We start from the raw sequence: 17,883 nt of genomic DNA on the forward strand, positions 1-17,883 counted from the left end.
ATGGCCACCAAATGTGCATTAAATAACAATCTAAAACGTAAACTAGTAATATAGAAGGTAAATTGGACCAAAAAATCATGTTGATTTTTACTCACAGCTTTTTGGAAGTTTATGAGAGCATAAACCATTTACCTATTGTGGACTTGGAAGGCTTATTTCATCAGAATTGCCTTAGATATGGGTTTTCTGTGCATAGAAGCAATACATTAGTACTTAGGTAAACACCAAAATGCCTAAAAAGGTCACTTTTGGTACAAAAGCCCCTCAATTACACACTAATAAGAGTTTCTAACACAAATGTTGGAATGAGTAGTTTAGAATATTTTATTTACTTGTGTGCCCCGTACAAGGCACTATTCTTTAAAATTCCTGATAAATAAAGTTCTATTACGTTAAATAGTCAAAAGAATTGTAAGAGCTAATACACCAATGGCATAGACCCATTGATGAGTGATTTTTCTTTCAAATGGAGCCCTTTTTATAATAAATTGGATATTTGAGGCATCCTAGTTGATTTAGGATTATTACAGATTCTAGAATCCGTTCCCATGTTTAATGTTTGAAAATTGAATGTAATTGCATGCACAATAGTGTTATCTATAATACTGTTTCATGCCTTTTAATATTAAGACAATGTTATGTAAAGTCTGAACAAAAAAGTTATTCCAAATTACTCAAGAATGTTACCGGTGTTGGGAGGATTTATATTTATACCGCCTATCTGTCAACAATTTATGAGCGTTTCTGTGGATCTGGCTTGGAAGAATGGGTTGTTGCAGCCGGAATCATTGAGGCAGGATCGGTAGAGCAAGCTTTGAGAGGGAAACATTACAAGAGAGCTTTACATTCATAAACTTGTTTTTGAATATTTTGTGTGGCTAGTGATTGCAAGAAGACCCATGTTACTCAAAGTTTGCAACATATAATAGAGAAAATAAGAGATGAGCCAAATGGGGAAATGTGACAACTACTCGTTGAAGATGTCCTGAAAAAGTCAGAGTTTATCCACACTGCATTTGAAAAGATCAATGCTGCAGACTCTGAAATGGCAAGGTTCTGGGTGACCTATCTGGAAATGGATGGTAGAAATCCTGTTTATGATCTATCATGCTCTCAGAACCCAAAACTGGGATTCCTATCTACAGTCACTACGTCTGATGTAGCCATAGACTACTGAGAAAAGCACTTAATGTTAACTGGCAGTCGCATACCACAAATACGGCAATCTCTCCCCAATCTCCGAAAGGCTGAAAACAAAAAGGCTGAGATTTGCTGGACACTGTGCCAGAAGTGAAACAGAGGCAGCTTCCAGAGTTTTGCTGTGGCAGCCTGCGCATGGTAAAAGATCAAGAAGACAACCACGGAAGGACTACATTAAGCAACTAATCGAGGATTCGTTAAGTGAGAGAAACACTACATAATGCATCTGATGTGCAAAGAAGTAAGAAACCTCACAGTGAGAATACAAGATCATGCATTACCAAGGGTAAACAGAACTTACAAGATCTAGAGAGGAGCCTTACAGAATGGGAAAATAACCTGTGGGATCTTGATAACGTAATTCTCCACACATCGGAATCTGGCAAAATGTCACATACTAAGCTAATTGAGGATTTCAACACTGCCACAGAGAAGGATTCCATCTGATCAATGATAGATGATGTTCATAACATCAAAAACAGTGAGCATCAGAGATGCATATGTTCAAGTTTCGTCAAAGGCATTCCTAATGTGTTTCCAAGAGAGAGAATCTAGCGTCATCAGCTCAGGGATTCAACAATTTCTTCAAGAATACAACAAACAAAAGAAAGAAAAATTCTTCGAGTGATATGGTCACAACATATATCAAATGCTGTATTCGATCCAAGATCAAACGGCCCCAACTCACATCAGTTATCAGGAAGCGCTGCCTACAGTGGTTTGGTCATCTGCAATGAATGGATGAAGACCTCACCCCCAAGAGGCTCTATCTTTGGAAGCCAACCCATGGGAAATGCAAACCTGGTCGTCCAAAGACATTAAAAGACATCATCCACAGAGACATCTCCAAGGCTGGACCTAGGGTGGACTCTAAAGGAGGCCGAGGTTGCAGCTCTGGACCGTAGGCAGCATGTGCAGAAATGCATGAAGCTGACTGGTAGAGGTAAAAAAGAAAGGCTCCAGCGCTTGCTCCTGACCGAATTTTAGATGCTGTCTTTATTTGCTTCCAATGAAGTAATACACTACACCTTACACTACAAGTGTATTAATTTAACAACTGGTGCGGAAGAATCCTTGTATGTGGTGAGAAACATGCGCAGCAATGACAACATCAGTGTCTTCAGCATCTATGGTAATCGAAGTATCTTCCTGTTGTACATAAAACGCATAGAAGAAAAGCCTGGTATCTTTTTCATGTTGATGGCATATGAAGTGGGATTCTTCCGCACAAGTTTTGGGTTCTGAGAACATTATAATGGAGCATAAATTGATCTCTTCAAATGCAGTGTGGATAAACTCTTTTTAGTCTTGACTTTTTCATGACATCTTCAACGAGTACTTGTTACATTTCCCTATTTGGCTCATCTCTTATTTTCTCTATTATATGTTGCAAACTTTGAGTAACAGGGGTCTTCTTGTAATCACTAGCTGCACGAAATATTCAAAGTCAAGTTAATGAATACGTAAAGCTCTGTTGAAATGTTTTCCTCTCAAATCTTGCTCTGATACCGATATATACTCAATAGGGTATATTGCTGATCCATTGATTATCCTTTTCTGGTGCATTATGGGATTGAAAAGGGGGCAAATCGGTCGCTAATTTGCTCCCTTTTCTATCCCATAATGCACCAGAAAAGGATAATTAATGGATCAGCAATATACCCTATGATTCCGGCTGCAACAACCCATTCTTTTCAAGCCAGATCCACAAAAACGTTTGTAAATTGTTGACAGAAAGGCGGTATGAATATAAAATCCTCCCAACACCGGTAACACCTTCTTTAATTTGGAAGGGTTTTCATTCTTGAGTAATTTGAAGTAACTTTCTTTTGTTCAGATTTTACATAAGTGTCAGGGATGAAACAGTATTATAGATAACAATATTGTGCGTGCAGCTACATTCAACTTTCACACATTAAACACGGGAACGGATTCTAGAATCTTCATTAATCCTAAATCAATTACTGATGCCTCAAATATTCAAATAAAAGGGCTCAATTTTAAAGAAAAATCATCCATCAATGGGTTTATGTCATTGGTTTATTAGCTCTTACAATTATTATTTTTGACTATTTTACGTAATAGAACTTCATTTATTGGGAATTTGGCGGCCATTTACATTTACATTGCCTCTTGTACTGGGCACACAAGTAAATAAAATATTCTAAACGACTCATTCCAACGTTTGTGTTAGAAACTATTGTACCAAAAGTGACATTTTTACCTAAGTATTGCTTTTATACAAAGAAAACCCATTATCTAAGGCAATTCTGATGAAATACGCCCTCTAAGTCGACAATAGGTAAATGGTTTATGCTCTCATAAACTTCAAAAAAGCATGAAAACATGATTTTTGGTTCTAGATTAGATTGTTATGCACATTTGGTGGCCATTTTGAATAATAGCACCCTTGTGTTTGGGTACACATGTGAATTAAACATTCTAAACAACTCATCCAGGATGATTCTATTAATGCATAATATTTTGCTTTTGCACCAAAATGAGCTTTCTTAGGGTATTTTGGCACCATTTTGAAAAAAGCGCCCCCTACGCTAAACAATTTGTATCTCAAAGAATAAAGAAAACTAACCTTTTCATCAATTCAACCCACAGGAGGTAGGCCTATTTACAGCTTTATAACGTTATATTATAGTATTTTGGCGGCCATTAAGAAAGACGCCCTCTACTGAGAGTTTCCTCGAGGTTGGACCCAAAAATTTTCAGCACCCTTCAATAAACAAATAAAACATCCTCAAAACTATTACTCAAGTATCACAGGAATCCATATTCTGACTCCACTAATAATAATAATAATAATTTTCTAATAAAACTTGACAAAGGTAACCAAAAATGGCTGAAAATGTGTTATTTTATTATTATGCCACCTATGTGTAGTCCCGTTTTTTTCTTAGTTACATGCAGACTCTGCTCGCTCAAAAAAGATTGACCGCAAAAGTCAACTAATCGCCCCAGTCAGGCAATGCTGTCAATGGACTTTCGCGATTTCGTCTTTCTTGCACCATGTGAGATAGTGATCAGAGGCGAGTCTAGTCTGGCAACTATAGAAAAAAAAGGTCCTACTCGTCGGACTTGTGTTCATGCAGTTGAAAAACAAAATGACAGTCATCACACAAAGTATTTCTATTTTCCAAGCTCTCAAGAGTTTTTTAATTTAATCCATCATATATACAATTTATGGCCATCATCGTTCACCTTTACAATGTCATCATGAGATTCAGCTAGAAATAAAACAGCCAATTAGAGGTATTATGTATTTACATGAAAATTATCAAGTATAATACATTATTATATTACAATAATAGTGTAGTATGAACATTGTGACATTAGTTAAATTGGACTGTGTTAACTTATGGTGACTCTTTCAGCTATTCCACTTAAAACTCACATCCCTTCAGGAAGAATTTTCTATTTTTGTGTGCGTCTTGGATTTCAAACACTTCAATTGACTACATACTTCAACTGGAATTGAGAATGAAGTGCCGTCTTCCACAGGGGGAGTGTTGATTTTAAACAGAATAGCCAATTTCTCTCTACTTTGTCTGATCTCTTCAACTATCAATGAGTGTATCACTGCTTCCAGAACAGACCGTATCAAAATAACGGGTACTTGTCTCGAATTTCCCGAATTAGTATGGCTATGATGCCAACATTTATAGGAAATCTTGATTGAATAAGGTTGCTAAGAATGTCAAGTTGGGTAAGATTCTGTTTAGAAATTATGCACTTTAAAAGGGAAAGGACTTTTTTTAAGATTTCTTTATGATCAGACTTGGTGTCCCATTGCATTTTCCCAATAATTACGATTATGACAGCAAATGTGTGACACCTATATTATTTTGTTTTAATCAGATGGTCAAGAAATGATAAGTGTTTCTTTTAAACACGTTTTATCAATATCATGTTTAAATTTATAATCTTTTTTTAAAAATTACTAATACATCGGTACCAATCATTTTGATACAGCCTGTACTGACAATTAAATACTGTTGAGCTAAAACAGAGACTAAGTGTACTAAGTATTCTGTGTGTGACCTGCAGATAAATTGTTTCGCAAATGATTTCTCTCTCATCCGACTACCCACAGATATGTGTGTTGTCAGCTTGGACCCTAATGGGAAGTTCATAATAATAATTAAAAAAAAACACAGCTGGGTATATTGAGCATAACTGGTCAATTACATTTACATGGAATATTTCTCAGTCCATCTCCTACAATGATAGCAGCATCAATGCCACTTACAATTATTAATAAAATATCATATCAAAATCATTAATTTTTTTGATTGTTTTTTCCTCCATGACAAATGCTATTATTATTCAAAGGCAATAGGACAATTAATTGAAATTTGAATAAATCTGTAATATATCTAAATGAACACAACACTTGAAATTAATAACTTCAAATTGTTAAGAAAAAAAATATCTCTACTGATATACTAACAATTCAGATGTTTAAAGACATTCCCACAACCCAATGGGGTTTCTGACCTTGTATGTCTGGCTTTTATACACATGTGGTACAGTTGATCATACCTTGCATTGGGATTGTGTGCAAATACTGTAAAGCTATTTAATTTCGCTAGTACTTAATTTCGCTAATTGCCAATGACCACCATTTTTGTGGGTATTTATTTTCGCTAATCCAGCAATTTATGTGTACAATTCAATGTAAAACTGTTCAATTTGCGGGTATTTAATTTCGCGAAATAAGGCTTCTAGCGAAATTAAATCCCTAGCGAAATTAAGTGGTTTTACAGTATCTGGTGTTTTCATCCTATTATTTAACATTCAAAACATCGAGACTTAGAAATAAAAATAATGCAGTGGGACAATATGAATGTTTCCTGTAAGAAAATCAAATATCAGTCATAAGTCTCAACTATTAGCTTGTTGGCTGCAGTTTTAAAATGACCATTTTGTGTGTGTGGCAATGCCTTTAAAATTAGGTTATATTGATCAAATTTCCCAATCATAGTGCATTGTAGGAATGCCTTTAAGCCTCCTCTGCTAACAATTAAAGTGGAACCAAACAAAATACACATTGTCATATCAACAACAAACTATAGTGCACCATTGGAATAAAAAAGCACAATATTTTCAAACTATCAGTAGCCCAATACTCATTTCCATGGACTTCATTATCAAATTCATCATGTCAAAGTTTCAACTATGTTCAATTTTGGATCAAAATGTGAGATTGGGGGCAACATAAATAAACAATGCAAATGCTGAAAGGAATATTTCAAAATTCAGTCTTGATATCTCAGTGCTACTTTGCAAAAGCATGTCATACTTCTGACCATTTACATATGGATGGCGCCAAAACCTGACCGTCTTCTGACCACCAGCACCTGACAGGTAGTCGGTGGTCGACTGGCAGTTGAGTTTCCAAGTCATCCCTTATACCCAGTAATAAAACCACAATTCCTTTCAATAATTAAGAACAATAACACAAGATTTTCCTACTGGTTTTGTGTACAAATTACTGACATATTTGTTGCAACAACACCTCAAATTTGGCATGGACTTGTTTGATCTATAATTAATAGACCAAACTTAATTCAAGGCATTTCAATTAATAAATTCTTTACAAAGATTGACATAATGAGTGATAATTTCACGGTTTTTTTACAAAAATCATTTCTCCCTATATTTTATCATTCAAAAGGCAAAAAGGATATTGTCCTTCCAGATTTTTTTTTTCTAATTCTTTTTATTTATTTTATAAAATAACAAAAAAAAATGTCATACATAACTGATAGCAAATGGAAAACATCACAAGTAATCTAAAATTTAAACAAAGTAGATGTGACTGATCATGTGACTGATATGGGAAATGATATATTTTTGGCTTAAATTTTACAAGATATTAAAAGAAAATGACCACTTGATACACACAATCACATCAAGGTTGAGGGAAAAATAATTTTCATGTCATTACTCAATATTTAAAGCATGGTGTAAACAACATAATATGTGACACGATCTGGTCCATGGGGGCCAAAGGAGGCATTTTTGGAAATTGAGTTACTGTAATTATTACATTACATACAATAGGCTATCATTTACTGAAAATACCAAAGGTCTATTTTCTTATGTATTTTATTGTGTTTTACTCATATTTTTACCTTTATCTCAGTTTCAAATTTGCCGCCTTTGGCCCACATGGACCAGAACGTGTCACATATGCCATTTGCAATAAGAACCATATTTGATATGACCATGCCAAGGGTCAATAGCCTACAATTAATTACCATCTGAATGATAGAAATGAACAAGAAATGGATACAAAAATAGTAATGTTTTTTGGGTTTTTTTTCAACCTGTGCAAAATATCAAAATGACTGAATGAATCTTTACATTACATAGACTTGCATGACTGGTAAATTTCACTGCCTGTTTACTGTAAATAACAAAATATCCTAAATCGTAAGCAAAATCCCTTTAAAAAAATTTGCATTATTGTCCAAGAGGTATTGTTTTGAGCGAGGTCGGATAGTATACGGTTGAAGTCACGTGCGTATTACACCAAGAGTACATTCCGATAAAAGCAATTTGGCATATTTAATTTATCAGTATAATAGCATGTTGGATAGTATACACCAAGTGGATATTTTACAAGAAAAGATATGATCCACCTTTGTGTTGATGATACTACCAATTTACACCAAGTCACATGGTATATTCTTGGTTTGAAATGAATTTGGTAATTAAGGGTTCGATCATCCATCTTTGCAAATTATTTTTTGTGGGACCTAAAATTTCCCAAAAGACCTGAAATTTCTAGGTCTTTAATGAAACTTCATGTATATCTTCAATACAAAAGGTCAAAATTTTCATATGATGGTCAGGTTTGCCTCCCAGCTATACACTTTAAGTACACATTTTGTTTACTTCGAGAATGGTTAAATGTCAAAAATGTAAATTTTAAATAAATTTGCCATTAAATTTTTATAATATCGCAAATGTCAAAAAATTGAAAAAAATGTCAAAAGGACATTCCTCGTATCCAGAATGCCATTTAGTATCTGACGTGCTCTCAGGTTCCACAAAAAATACTGTGCAATGTTTTTGACAGATCCAATCTTATCCAGAACTCTTTGGAAGTAGTAGTACAAGTAAATAAACTTATATTACTTATATCAAGATGAGATTATTTATTGAAAACATAATTTGAGAATCACAAGAGAAAATGTTGAACTATTGCAAATGCCCAAAACAAAAGCAGAAAATATACACAACTAAACACTAATAGAAGCAGAAAATATAACCATAACCAGTGCAACTTGATAATTTCAAGACCTAAACTGAATTCAATTCAATGTTCATGCTAATGAAAAAAATAGCATGCGCAATGTAATACAGAAAAAGTTCTTAACAGGTGGTAAAGCAAAATCTGAAAATTAATTTTAATTTTAATTTTATTTTTTTGTTTAATACCCGGCGAAAAATCAGCGTCGGTCAATTCTATTAGTTTTCAGCAAGATTCTTCAGCAGTCTGCTGATTTGGCGCTGCTTATCGTGTAAACACAGAAGTTGGGTTCTGAATGGCTATTAAATCACATCATTTGCCAATCAAGCCACTTTACGCAATAATCACGAAGAGCAGTCCGATACCCCTGAAGGAATTTAATCTTTGTTATCTTAAATCATAATGTCTTGAAATTCCAAGTTACAAATCAAAATTATTTGCATTGATTCAACAAATTTTGTTTCTTTTTCTCTATAGAGAGTTAATTAAAGTGTCAGGCACCAACTAAAGAATGAAACGAAATCACCATAAATTCCTAGAAATCTTAGTGAGATATTCGCTGTCGTAGTGTGACGTCAAAATCGTTGGTTGCCGGGTCAACTGATTCACAATGTGATCTGAATAACAATCAAGATGATCACAATGCAATGGGTTGCTAACAGGTGTGCACACCAACCGTAAACCAGTGACTTAGGTATGACATATTCACTACGCTGGCGAATATGGAACATGTAGGAGCAAAAGGTTCAACAAATTGATATGATGTAAAATACATATTTTGTACCACTAAACCAAACCTGCCAAGATGCACTTAATTCTGACGCAGCATTTTGTTCAAATTATTTTCATTTTACCGATATTATTGATTAAAGAACATTTTATTGACCTTTTGTAAGGACCTGCCATCTTGCTACCAAAATGAGGTTCTCTGTGCAAACGTGCATTTTTGTTTTTAGATATTTTCTTGCACAAATTCACACAACATGCAAGAATGCTTTTACAAAACTTAGTCCATAATTAAAGCATGTGTATGAAAGGCATGGGCAACACAACATACACTTCGCAAGTATGACCTCATTTTGAGATGAGCGTGTCTGGGTCAATATTACAGCAGAACACTTGCAAAAAAAAATTTATTTAATTTTGTCCCACAGGCTATTGCGGTTGAAATCCACACAACCCCTATGGAAGACATAACCTTAATGTTGATTTTAAATGGAGTCGCCCATTCAGGTAACCACATTGGAAATTTACATTCCATGTGGAAGATCAAGGGCATATCTTCCACTGGGGGTGTTTGGATTTCAACATGCAACATTAGCCTATTTTAAATGGTTGCATTTGCATTGACTTAAAAGGAAAAACACTGCATCTTGGGATATTTAACAAAGGCACTTTTAATATCGACTGCTCAGTGCCAGAAGTGGGTAAGTGCAATAGCTGCCATGTGTAAAATGAGTACAATATACTGTGTGTAAATTGCCAAATGTTCACAAGGCAGCTATTGCACTTACCCACTTCTGGCACTGAGCAGTTGATAGGTTATGCTCAACTTGAAAAGTATGAAGCACTTGGCTAACTACACCTTATTGGCACCACAGATTTTCACATTTACTGTACAACTTGTTGCACATACAAGTCCAGTTCTTTACTTCATATTTCCAAGCTCAACAAATTTATTTTAATACAAGTTTTTAAATACGGACTGCTTCCACAGCATAGACTCTTAACAAATTGTGATACATAATGTACTATCTGGCTCTTGTTATATGATCATCAGCATGCTTGCTTGAATTGGCAAGGGTGTAAGGGATGAAATCAAAACTCGACCGGCAGTTGACCGCTGGTTCCGCCCGGTTTCCATTGTTTAGAACAATAGAAACAGACGGAACCGGCGGTTAACCGCCTGTCGAGTTTAGTTTCATTCCTAATAGGATTGTGACATGATCAGAGTACATTGAAAGAAATTTATACCCGAAATATTTGAAGCTGGCCTGATAAAGTACTCAGCCATGAGACTGAGTGAGTAACCAACTGTAGTGGAATTCCCCAGTTTTAATCATGTAAGTTGAGCAAATAATAAAAGAATGGGAGTCACTATAAATATCACCATGTCAATGGTAATCTAATACACAACAGCCAAAAACTACTAATAATCAACAATTCTCACTTTCCTCCACTCCAAAAAAATGTAAGAGGATGAGAAAAGGTCTGTTTTTGTTCCAAATAGCTGTACCTCATGATGTACACTGGGGGGATAGACAAGGGCACATCATTCATTACACAGAAAAATAGTTAAATAGATAGCAAGTTCACTTCTAAAGCCATATACACATACTAGTAATAGAAATAAAACAGAAATGACACTTTTATCTGAAGAGATTGTACAAATTCATATAATTTTTTTCAATTGGATATTTTTATAGTGCCATTCATAACAATTGTATATTATATTGATAAATCTCATTTTTCAAATTCGTGATTTTCTTTCAAGATGGAAAGAAATCATAGAAAAAAGTACATGTACAACACCTTAAAAAATAACATTTTTTTATATGTTAAAAACACCCTGTTCTGTGCACATAAATCCTTAAAAGAAACAATAATACTTGGTTGGACGAAACATAAGTTAAGTGCATGACAACTCCTGATACAAATTTTTTGGCCATACATACATTGAATTAGCCAATACATAATTATACATTCAACAACCTCTTCTGCATGGTAGCCAACTACGTTTAAATGTAATAAATTAATAATTAAAATCTTCACTACGCAACTCTCTAAATCGCAACCCATAAAACAACCAAAATAACAACAAACTTCACATGACGCAAGTCATGCAAGGATTGAAATGAAATTGAACAGAATGGTTCCGTGCATAAAAATGGGTTATTGCAGTTGATATCCAAACACGCCTCTATGGAATATACAACCTTAATCTGCCACACAGGGAGTGTAATTTTCAAATTGGACAACCTGATTGGGTGGCTCCATTTGAAATCTACACCCCATATATGGGCGATTAAAGTCATGTCTTCCATACAGGGTGTATGGATTTCAATTGGAATAGCTCGATGGTTCCGTGCATAAAAATGGGCTGCATATATGACCAACACACAAATGTGTCAAGATAAAGGTCCGTTCATACTACGCCGCAATTGTGATGCAATACGTTGCCGCACTGCATTGTACCACAGAATAATTATACATTTTAACTGCAACTGCGGCGTAGTATGAACAGACCTTAAGTTTTTCTCTCTACCTAGTTGCACTAAACATTTACATAATACGGCAATTTCTGAAGAAAGACAAGCACACATATACTAAAGGTTACAATATCTGTGACCTGTTTTGTCTTCATTGTATCGTTCTGCCAAACGTAAAAACACAATATATATTAACATGAAAATTCTTTCAAACAAAAAAACATCTGAATACCATACAAACAGTTTGTGTGATCAACAAGTTTGTCACATGAAACATAGTAATAAATTAAGAACCTTTTTTTTACGACTTGTGAAAATAACATTTTTTGTTTCTTTTCAATGATAACAGTACTACTAAAATATGCCTGCATATGTACAATAGGCCTATTGACCATGCCCATACTACACTGCCTCACCAAAAAGGTGGCAAAAGCTCTTTTTTTATATATAATATATATAGCTATGAACAATTAACAGAATACATAAATGTTTAAATATTTCTTTTATGGTTCCTCTGTCTACACACAAAAAAAGCCAAATTGAATTCTGTACACTATACAAAGTATGTTGTTACTGTACATGAGGTGAATATAACAAACAATAGTTGGTCTTTGGATCAATCAAGAAATAAATGAGATGCATTATGCAATATTTTAAATACAATTATACACCATAAGAAAAAACAAACAAACAAAACTCTACTTTGTTTCCCCTCAGAAGTTTGGTAGTGACGCAGGTGCGTATTATGCTGGTCGCAATATCGAATTACGCACCTAATCCTACACAGCATATATGAATGTGTTCAAAGCAGTTTGTCGGCACGCTTGTGGCACGACAGCGTAAACGCACCAACGTCACTACCAAAACTTGAGATGAAGCAAAGTGTAGTGTGGTTACGTGTCCCAGTGGATGATAAATAAGGAGTTACAATCTGCTCGTCCACTGGGACAAATTATTCTCATCTTCTCATCACTGACTGCCCTCCCATCTGTGGATTAACCATGTCATATCCCGGATGAGTCCACCCAGGACCGGTGAAATGGTTCGACCTGAGAGTGTGTTGGGAAGGGGACATGTTGACTACTCCCATCTGCATGTGCATGGGAGACTGCTCGTGCACAAACCCCGTACCACTAGGGTATGTGTTGTGCATCATCGCTGGTTGCCCAACATACCCGTTCATGGTAGGTGGAGCACCGTAGCCATGAATGTGGTTATAGTTCCTATGTTGGGAAGTTGGGTGCTGCTGTTGAGACGCACCTGGGTGGAAGTGATGGTGAGGATTAGGATACGGTGCTTTGTAATGATGGGCCGGGTGTTGCTGCTGCTGTTGTTGTTGCTGTTGAGGCGGCGGAGTTTGTGGAGGAGGAGTTGACGCAGGTGCAGGTGGCGGCGTTGGAGTAGGGTTTGCCTGATGATGGTAATATGGGTAATGGTACTGCTGCAGTTGTTGTTGTCTCTGTTGCTGCTGTTGTTGCTGCTGCTGATGCTGTTGCTGCATTTGCTGTAAATGCATCTGAGCTGCCATTCGCTGAGGAGATTGTTGGTGACAGTGCTGCTGCTGCTGTTGCTGACGCTGCTGTGCAGAGGCTTGTTCAAACTGTTCAAATACTGGATGTTGATGGTGTAGACGTTGTTGGGCAAGAGTTTGCTGTTGCTGTCTTCGCTTTGCACTTGTTTGCGATATCCTTTGCTGCTGTGGTTGCCGCTGTTGTGGTGGTGGTGGTTGTTGTGGTTGCTGTTGTGGTTGCTGCTGTTGTTGTTGCTGTTGTTGTTGTTGTTGTTGTTGCTGCTGCTGCTGTTGTTGTTGTTGCTGCTGCTGTTGCAAATGTTGTTGTTGTTGTTGCTGCTGCTGCTGCAATTGTTGCTGATGATGAAGCATGTTCATATGAGCTTGTTGCTGTTGTTGTTGCTGCTGCTGTTGTTGTTGCATGTGTGGCATTCTATGCTGCTGTACTGGTGGAGTATGAGATATAGGTGGTGTCATATTTCTTTGTAAGGGTGGTGGTGGTGTGTTGATTGGCGGTGGTGTCGGATTCTGAGGCTGATCGGTTGTTCTATGAGCAAGATTTGCAACAGGTTTTGGTGACCTGGGCACAGTAAGTGGTGCATTTGGTAGGATAGCTTGGGTTAACTTTTGCAGTTTTGCAAGACTCCCACTGGTATTCCTTTTTTGTTGTTGCTGCTGCTGTCGTGGAGTAGCACCCAGTAACATCAAGTTAGGATTATTACCATTGTGACCTGGGGGTGATTTCATTGCGACCTGCATGGCACAGGAAGATGGCTGCTGATGGCTATTTATAACTGGCGTCTGTCGGCCCATTTGAGGACTACACACAGAATTATTCATGTGAGGAGCCCCATTCATTTGAGGACTGCAAACCTGCTCATAACTCATTGCAGGGCTACTGCACACACCACCCTGAACATTGTTCCTTGCTGGGCTACACACTTGATTTGTCATGCTTGGACTGCAAGCCACTGGAGCCGAGCTCATGATAGGACTGCATACTTGTGAGTTGAGTCCAGCTGCTGGACTACAGCCCTGGGTACTGCTCATGTTAGGACTGCATGCTTGTACGTTATTGGACATTGCCGGACTACACACTTGAGCATTTACGACTGGGCTGCGTACTTGCGGACTATGCATACTCATCTGAGGACTACTCATACTGTTCACTTGTGGACTATTCATATTGTTCACTTGTGGACTATTCATATTGTTCACTTGTGGGCTGTTCATAGTGTTCATTGCAGGACTCATGGTTTGCATTTGCTGACTCATCGATGTGTTCATCTGCGGATTTCCCAGTGAGTTCATTTGGGCAGCTGGACTCGCGTTTGGAATCTGCGGACCACCTACTGTACTGTTCATCTGTGGACTGTGACTCATGGTGTTGAGTTGGGGACTCATACTTGGTACCTGCGGACTATGGTGGTGAGGACTCACTTGACTGTGTGGACTCATTGTGTTGTGATGCGGACTCATTGTGTTGTGATGCGGACTCACAATATTGTGGTGAGGACTCACAGTATTAGGATGAGGACTCACAGTATTAGGATGAGGACTCACAGTGTTAGGATGAGGACTCACAGTGTTAGGATGAGGACTCACAGTGTTAGGATGAGGACTAACTGTACTATGGTGAGGACTAACAGTACTGTTCATCTGAGAATTTCCTGCACTATTCATGTTTGGCATCTGCGGACTCATGCTAGGCATCTGCGGACTCATATTTGGCATCTGCGGACTCATGCTAGGCATCTGAGGACTGGGATTCATACTACTCATCTGTGGACTCATGCAGACCTGAGATGCTGGATTGATATTCGGACTGCACACTTGCTGCTGACTACCGCCGTGCGGACTACTATTCATCTGAGGACTGCCTATGCCTGCATTGGCCATTTGCTGTTGTGGACTGCCCATACCATGACTACCCATAGATGATACACTCAGTGGTCCACTGTTACTCATCAAGTCTTGATCCATACATTGCGGCACTTCCGATATCTCCATACAAGAGTTGCGATGACCTCTTCTTAGCGGAATACTACAAGGAAAGTAATCTGCCATTTGCTGCTGAGTCGGCTGCTGTTGCTGCTGCTGTTGAGCGAGATGCTGTTGTTGTTGCTGCTGCTGAGAAGGTTGCTGCTGCTGTGGATGTTGTTGCGCAACAGCAGGAAACTGCTCGCTGTGTTGCTCTCCCACTGATCGTGTTGGCTCAGATTGAGTTTGCTTTTGTTGTTGGCACTGGTCTTGATTATTATCAATTTGACCCTGTGCCATTGGCTCCATCCTTGAGGAATCCTGCAGTTTATTCTCATCTGGCTTGTGTTGTATTGAAGGTGGAGGCATAGCATTATCTTCTTGATGTTGTTGCAATGGTTGCAGTTCAGTCGTTTGGACCTGGTCATGCTGCGGCTCTTGCGGTACTGATTCTGGCATATTTTCCTGCTGTACACTGTCCTGTGTTGGTTCAACTTGTTTTGTTGGTTGCAACTCTTGTACTTCTTTGTACGAATCAGAATCATTACTTGTTGCTGCAGGCTCAAAGTCCACTTGTCGCTCTTCAAGGTTTTCAACGCTTGCTACTGAATTGTCATTCTCCTCCGCATTATTCGAATCTTTATTATCTACAGACGGTTCTTGTTTTCTGCTCTCTGTTTCAAGTTCTCCACTATCAATATGGTGTTCATTATCCGTAACATTATTCACTCCTTCAGGTGACTTTGAAGAAGTGTCAGATTCCCTGTCTTTCCTGCTGAAATCCCCGTCTTCACTAAGACTGGTGTCCCTGCTATTTGGACTATGTGCAGTTTCTTTGTGTGAAGGTAAAATGTCCTCAACATCTTCATGATCACTGCTGTCAGGAGATCTCTGTTCAAAGGTATCTTCTGATGCAACGTTTCTCTCCTCAGTTACTTTGTCATCGCCAGATTTCTCAGTGTCTTTGCTACCATGATATTCTGTTTCTGTTTGTCTCATAAAATCCACTGGAGAATGATTTGATATTTCTTCTACATCATTATCCTGTTGTTCTGGTTTTGTCACAACTTCAAGATTCTTATCACTCTCATCATTTATTACATCCTCCTCCTCCTTTGGCTGCTCATTAACACTCTCCTCATTCCTTTCCTGCATTTCTTGTTCTTGCGGATCTCTCCTACCGGGAGTTGCCAACAACCTTTCATCAAACTCTTGATAGAACTCCTCATTTACATCTTCTTGGGGCTGGACTTCTTCCTCTGGCTCTTGGTCCACCATAATCGATTCCACAGCTTCAGCTGTTTCAGCATCAGCCTGTGCATCTCTGGTTGCAATGAAACTGTCTGCACAGCTACTGCCTGCAGCTAATCCTGACGCAGTCTTAGGTTCATCGGCCCAACTTCCCTCATTCGCAATAATTTCTGCCTGATCGTTTGCTATGTTTGTCTGTTCGATACTAGCATATTCTTCAGGTTGCGGTCTTTGATCTCTGCTGCTAAAATCCTCTGTACCTACATCGGCACTTCCCATAGGAGTTACTTTTGGACTGCTAGGACTTGCTAAAGAATGATCAAATGAAGGTACAGGACTTCTTTGAGGCTGGTTATGATTTTCAAATGAGCATGTTGACCTCTCCTCATCTGGATTTTGTGTTTCATTGAGTTGAGGACTTCCTTCCCCAGGGCTTTCTCCAACACTAATCTTAGGACTTCCTTTGGGACTTGGCATTGGACTGGATATTGGACTAGACACAGGACTTGGTTCAGAACTTGGAGCTGGTGATTTCAAAGAAGGCGCATGTGGACTGAAGACATCATCATCAAGATCATCATCGGAATCATCATCGTCGGAATCATCATCATCTTCATCATCACCATCGTGTTCATCACCCAAATCAATATGTCCAACATCTGGACCCTTATCATTGACATTGTCAAGTTCATGTTCAAATTCACTATCTCGTCTAATTTCTCCATTTTCTATTTCTCCGTTTTCTTGGAGAGCGTCTTCTTTTGGAGCGACAGTAGGTGTTTCAGGCTCTAAATCCTCCTCTTCCTCCTTCTGTTCTGCGGGTTTACTCTCCTCATCCTTGTCAGCGTCTGTGACCTGATCAGCTTTGACCTGATCATCAACTCTCGTATCCAACGCATCATCCTCGTCAACATCACTAACCACACCATTTGTGCTAGTCTCAATCGGTGGTTCTTTTTCAAGTATGCTTATACTTGTACCTTTGGTTTGATCAGTCTTTTCATTTTCTTTACTCATCTTTTCTTTTAATTTCTTGAGACTGAACGACTCTTCGTCCGTCTCGTAAGTTCCATTAATACAATTGGGCGCAGGACTGTTAGACTTACTTCTTTTCATTTTCCTCTTGCTCTTATGTTTGTTACCTTGTCCTTTGGACACAGAGTTCTTCTTTTTTATTCTTTTTATATAATTCACAGAAGCAAGAACATCCAGATCTTCTTTCGCCAAATGCGGCAACAGATCTTCATCAAGGTCATGCGTGCTCCAAAACACAGAAGCCTGCTCCAACTTGCTCTGGCTTCTCCTCTTGCTCTTTGTCTTGTCCAGTTTCTTTTTCTTCTTTGATGGCCTAGATTTGATTTCGCCCTTCTTGACTCCCCTGGGCCACCCTTTCCTATCGTCGTCTACGGGGGTCACGGGCACGCCGTTTTTTGGAACCGAGAACTCTGTAAGCAGTCGCT

At 38.0% G+C, this 17,883-nt stretch overlaps 1 protein-coding gene across 1 annotated transcript in view; it reads right to left on the reverse strand.

The window, feature by feature from the left end:
* Positions 1–4,338: 4,338 nt before the first annotated feature.
* Positions 4,339–17,883, reverse strand: part of LOC140159168 (uncharacterized) — a 124,547-nt gene continuing 111,002 nt past the window's right edge. Inside the window, 1 exon segment of the mRNA XM_072182539.1 lies at positions 4,339–17,881. Within this exon segment, the coding sequence (XP_072038640.1) occupies positions 12,641–17,881 (5,241 nt within the window). The 3' untranslated portion in view covers positions 4,339–12,640.

This window comes from Amphiura filiformis, chromosome 8 (assembly GCF_039555335.1).
Source record: "Amphiura filiformis chromosome 8, Afil_fr2py, whole genome shotgun sequence".
Lineage (NCBI taxonomy): Eukaryota > Metazoa > Echinodermata > Ophiuroidea > Amphilepidida > Amphiuridae > Amphiura > Amphiura filiformis.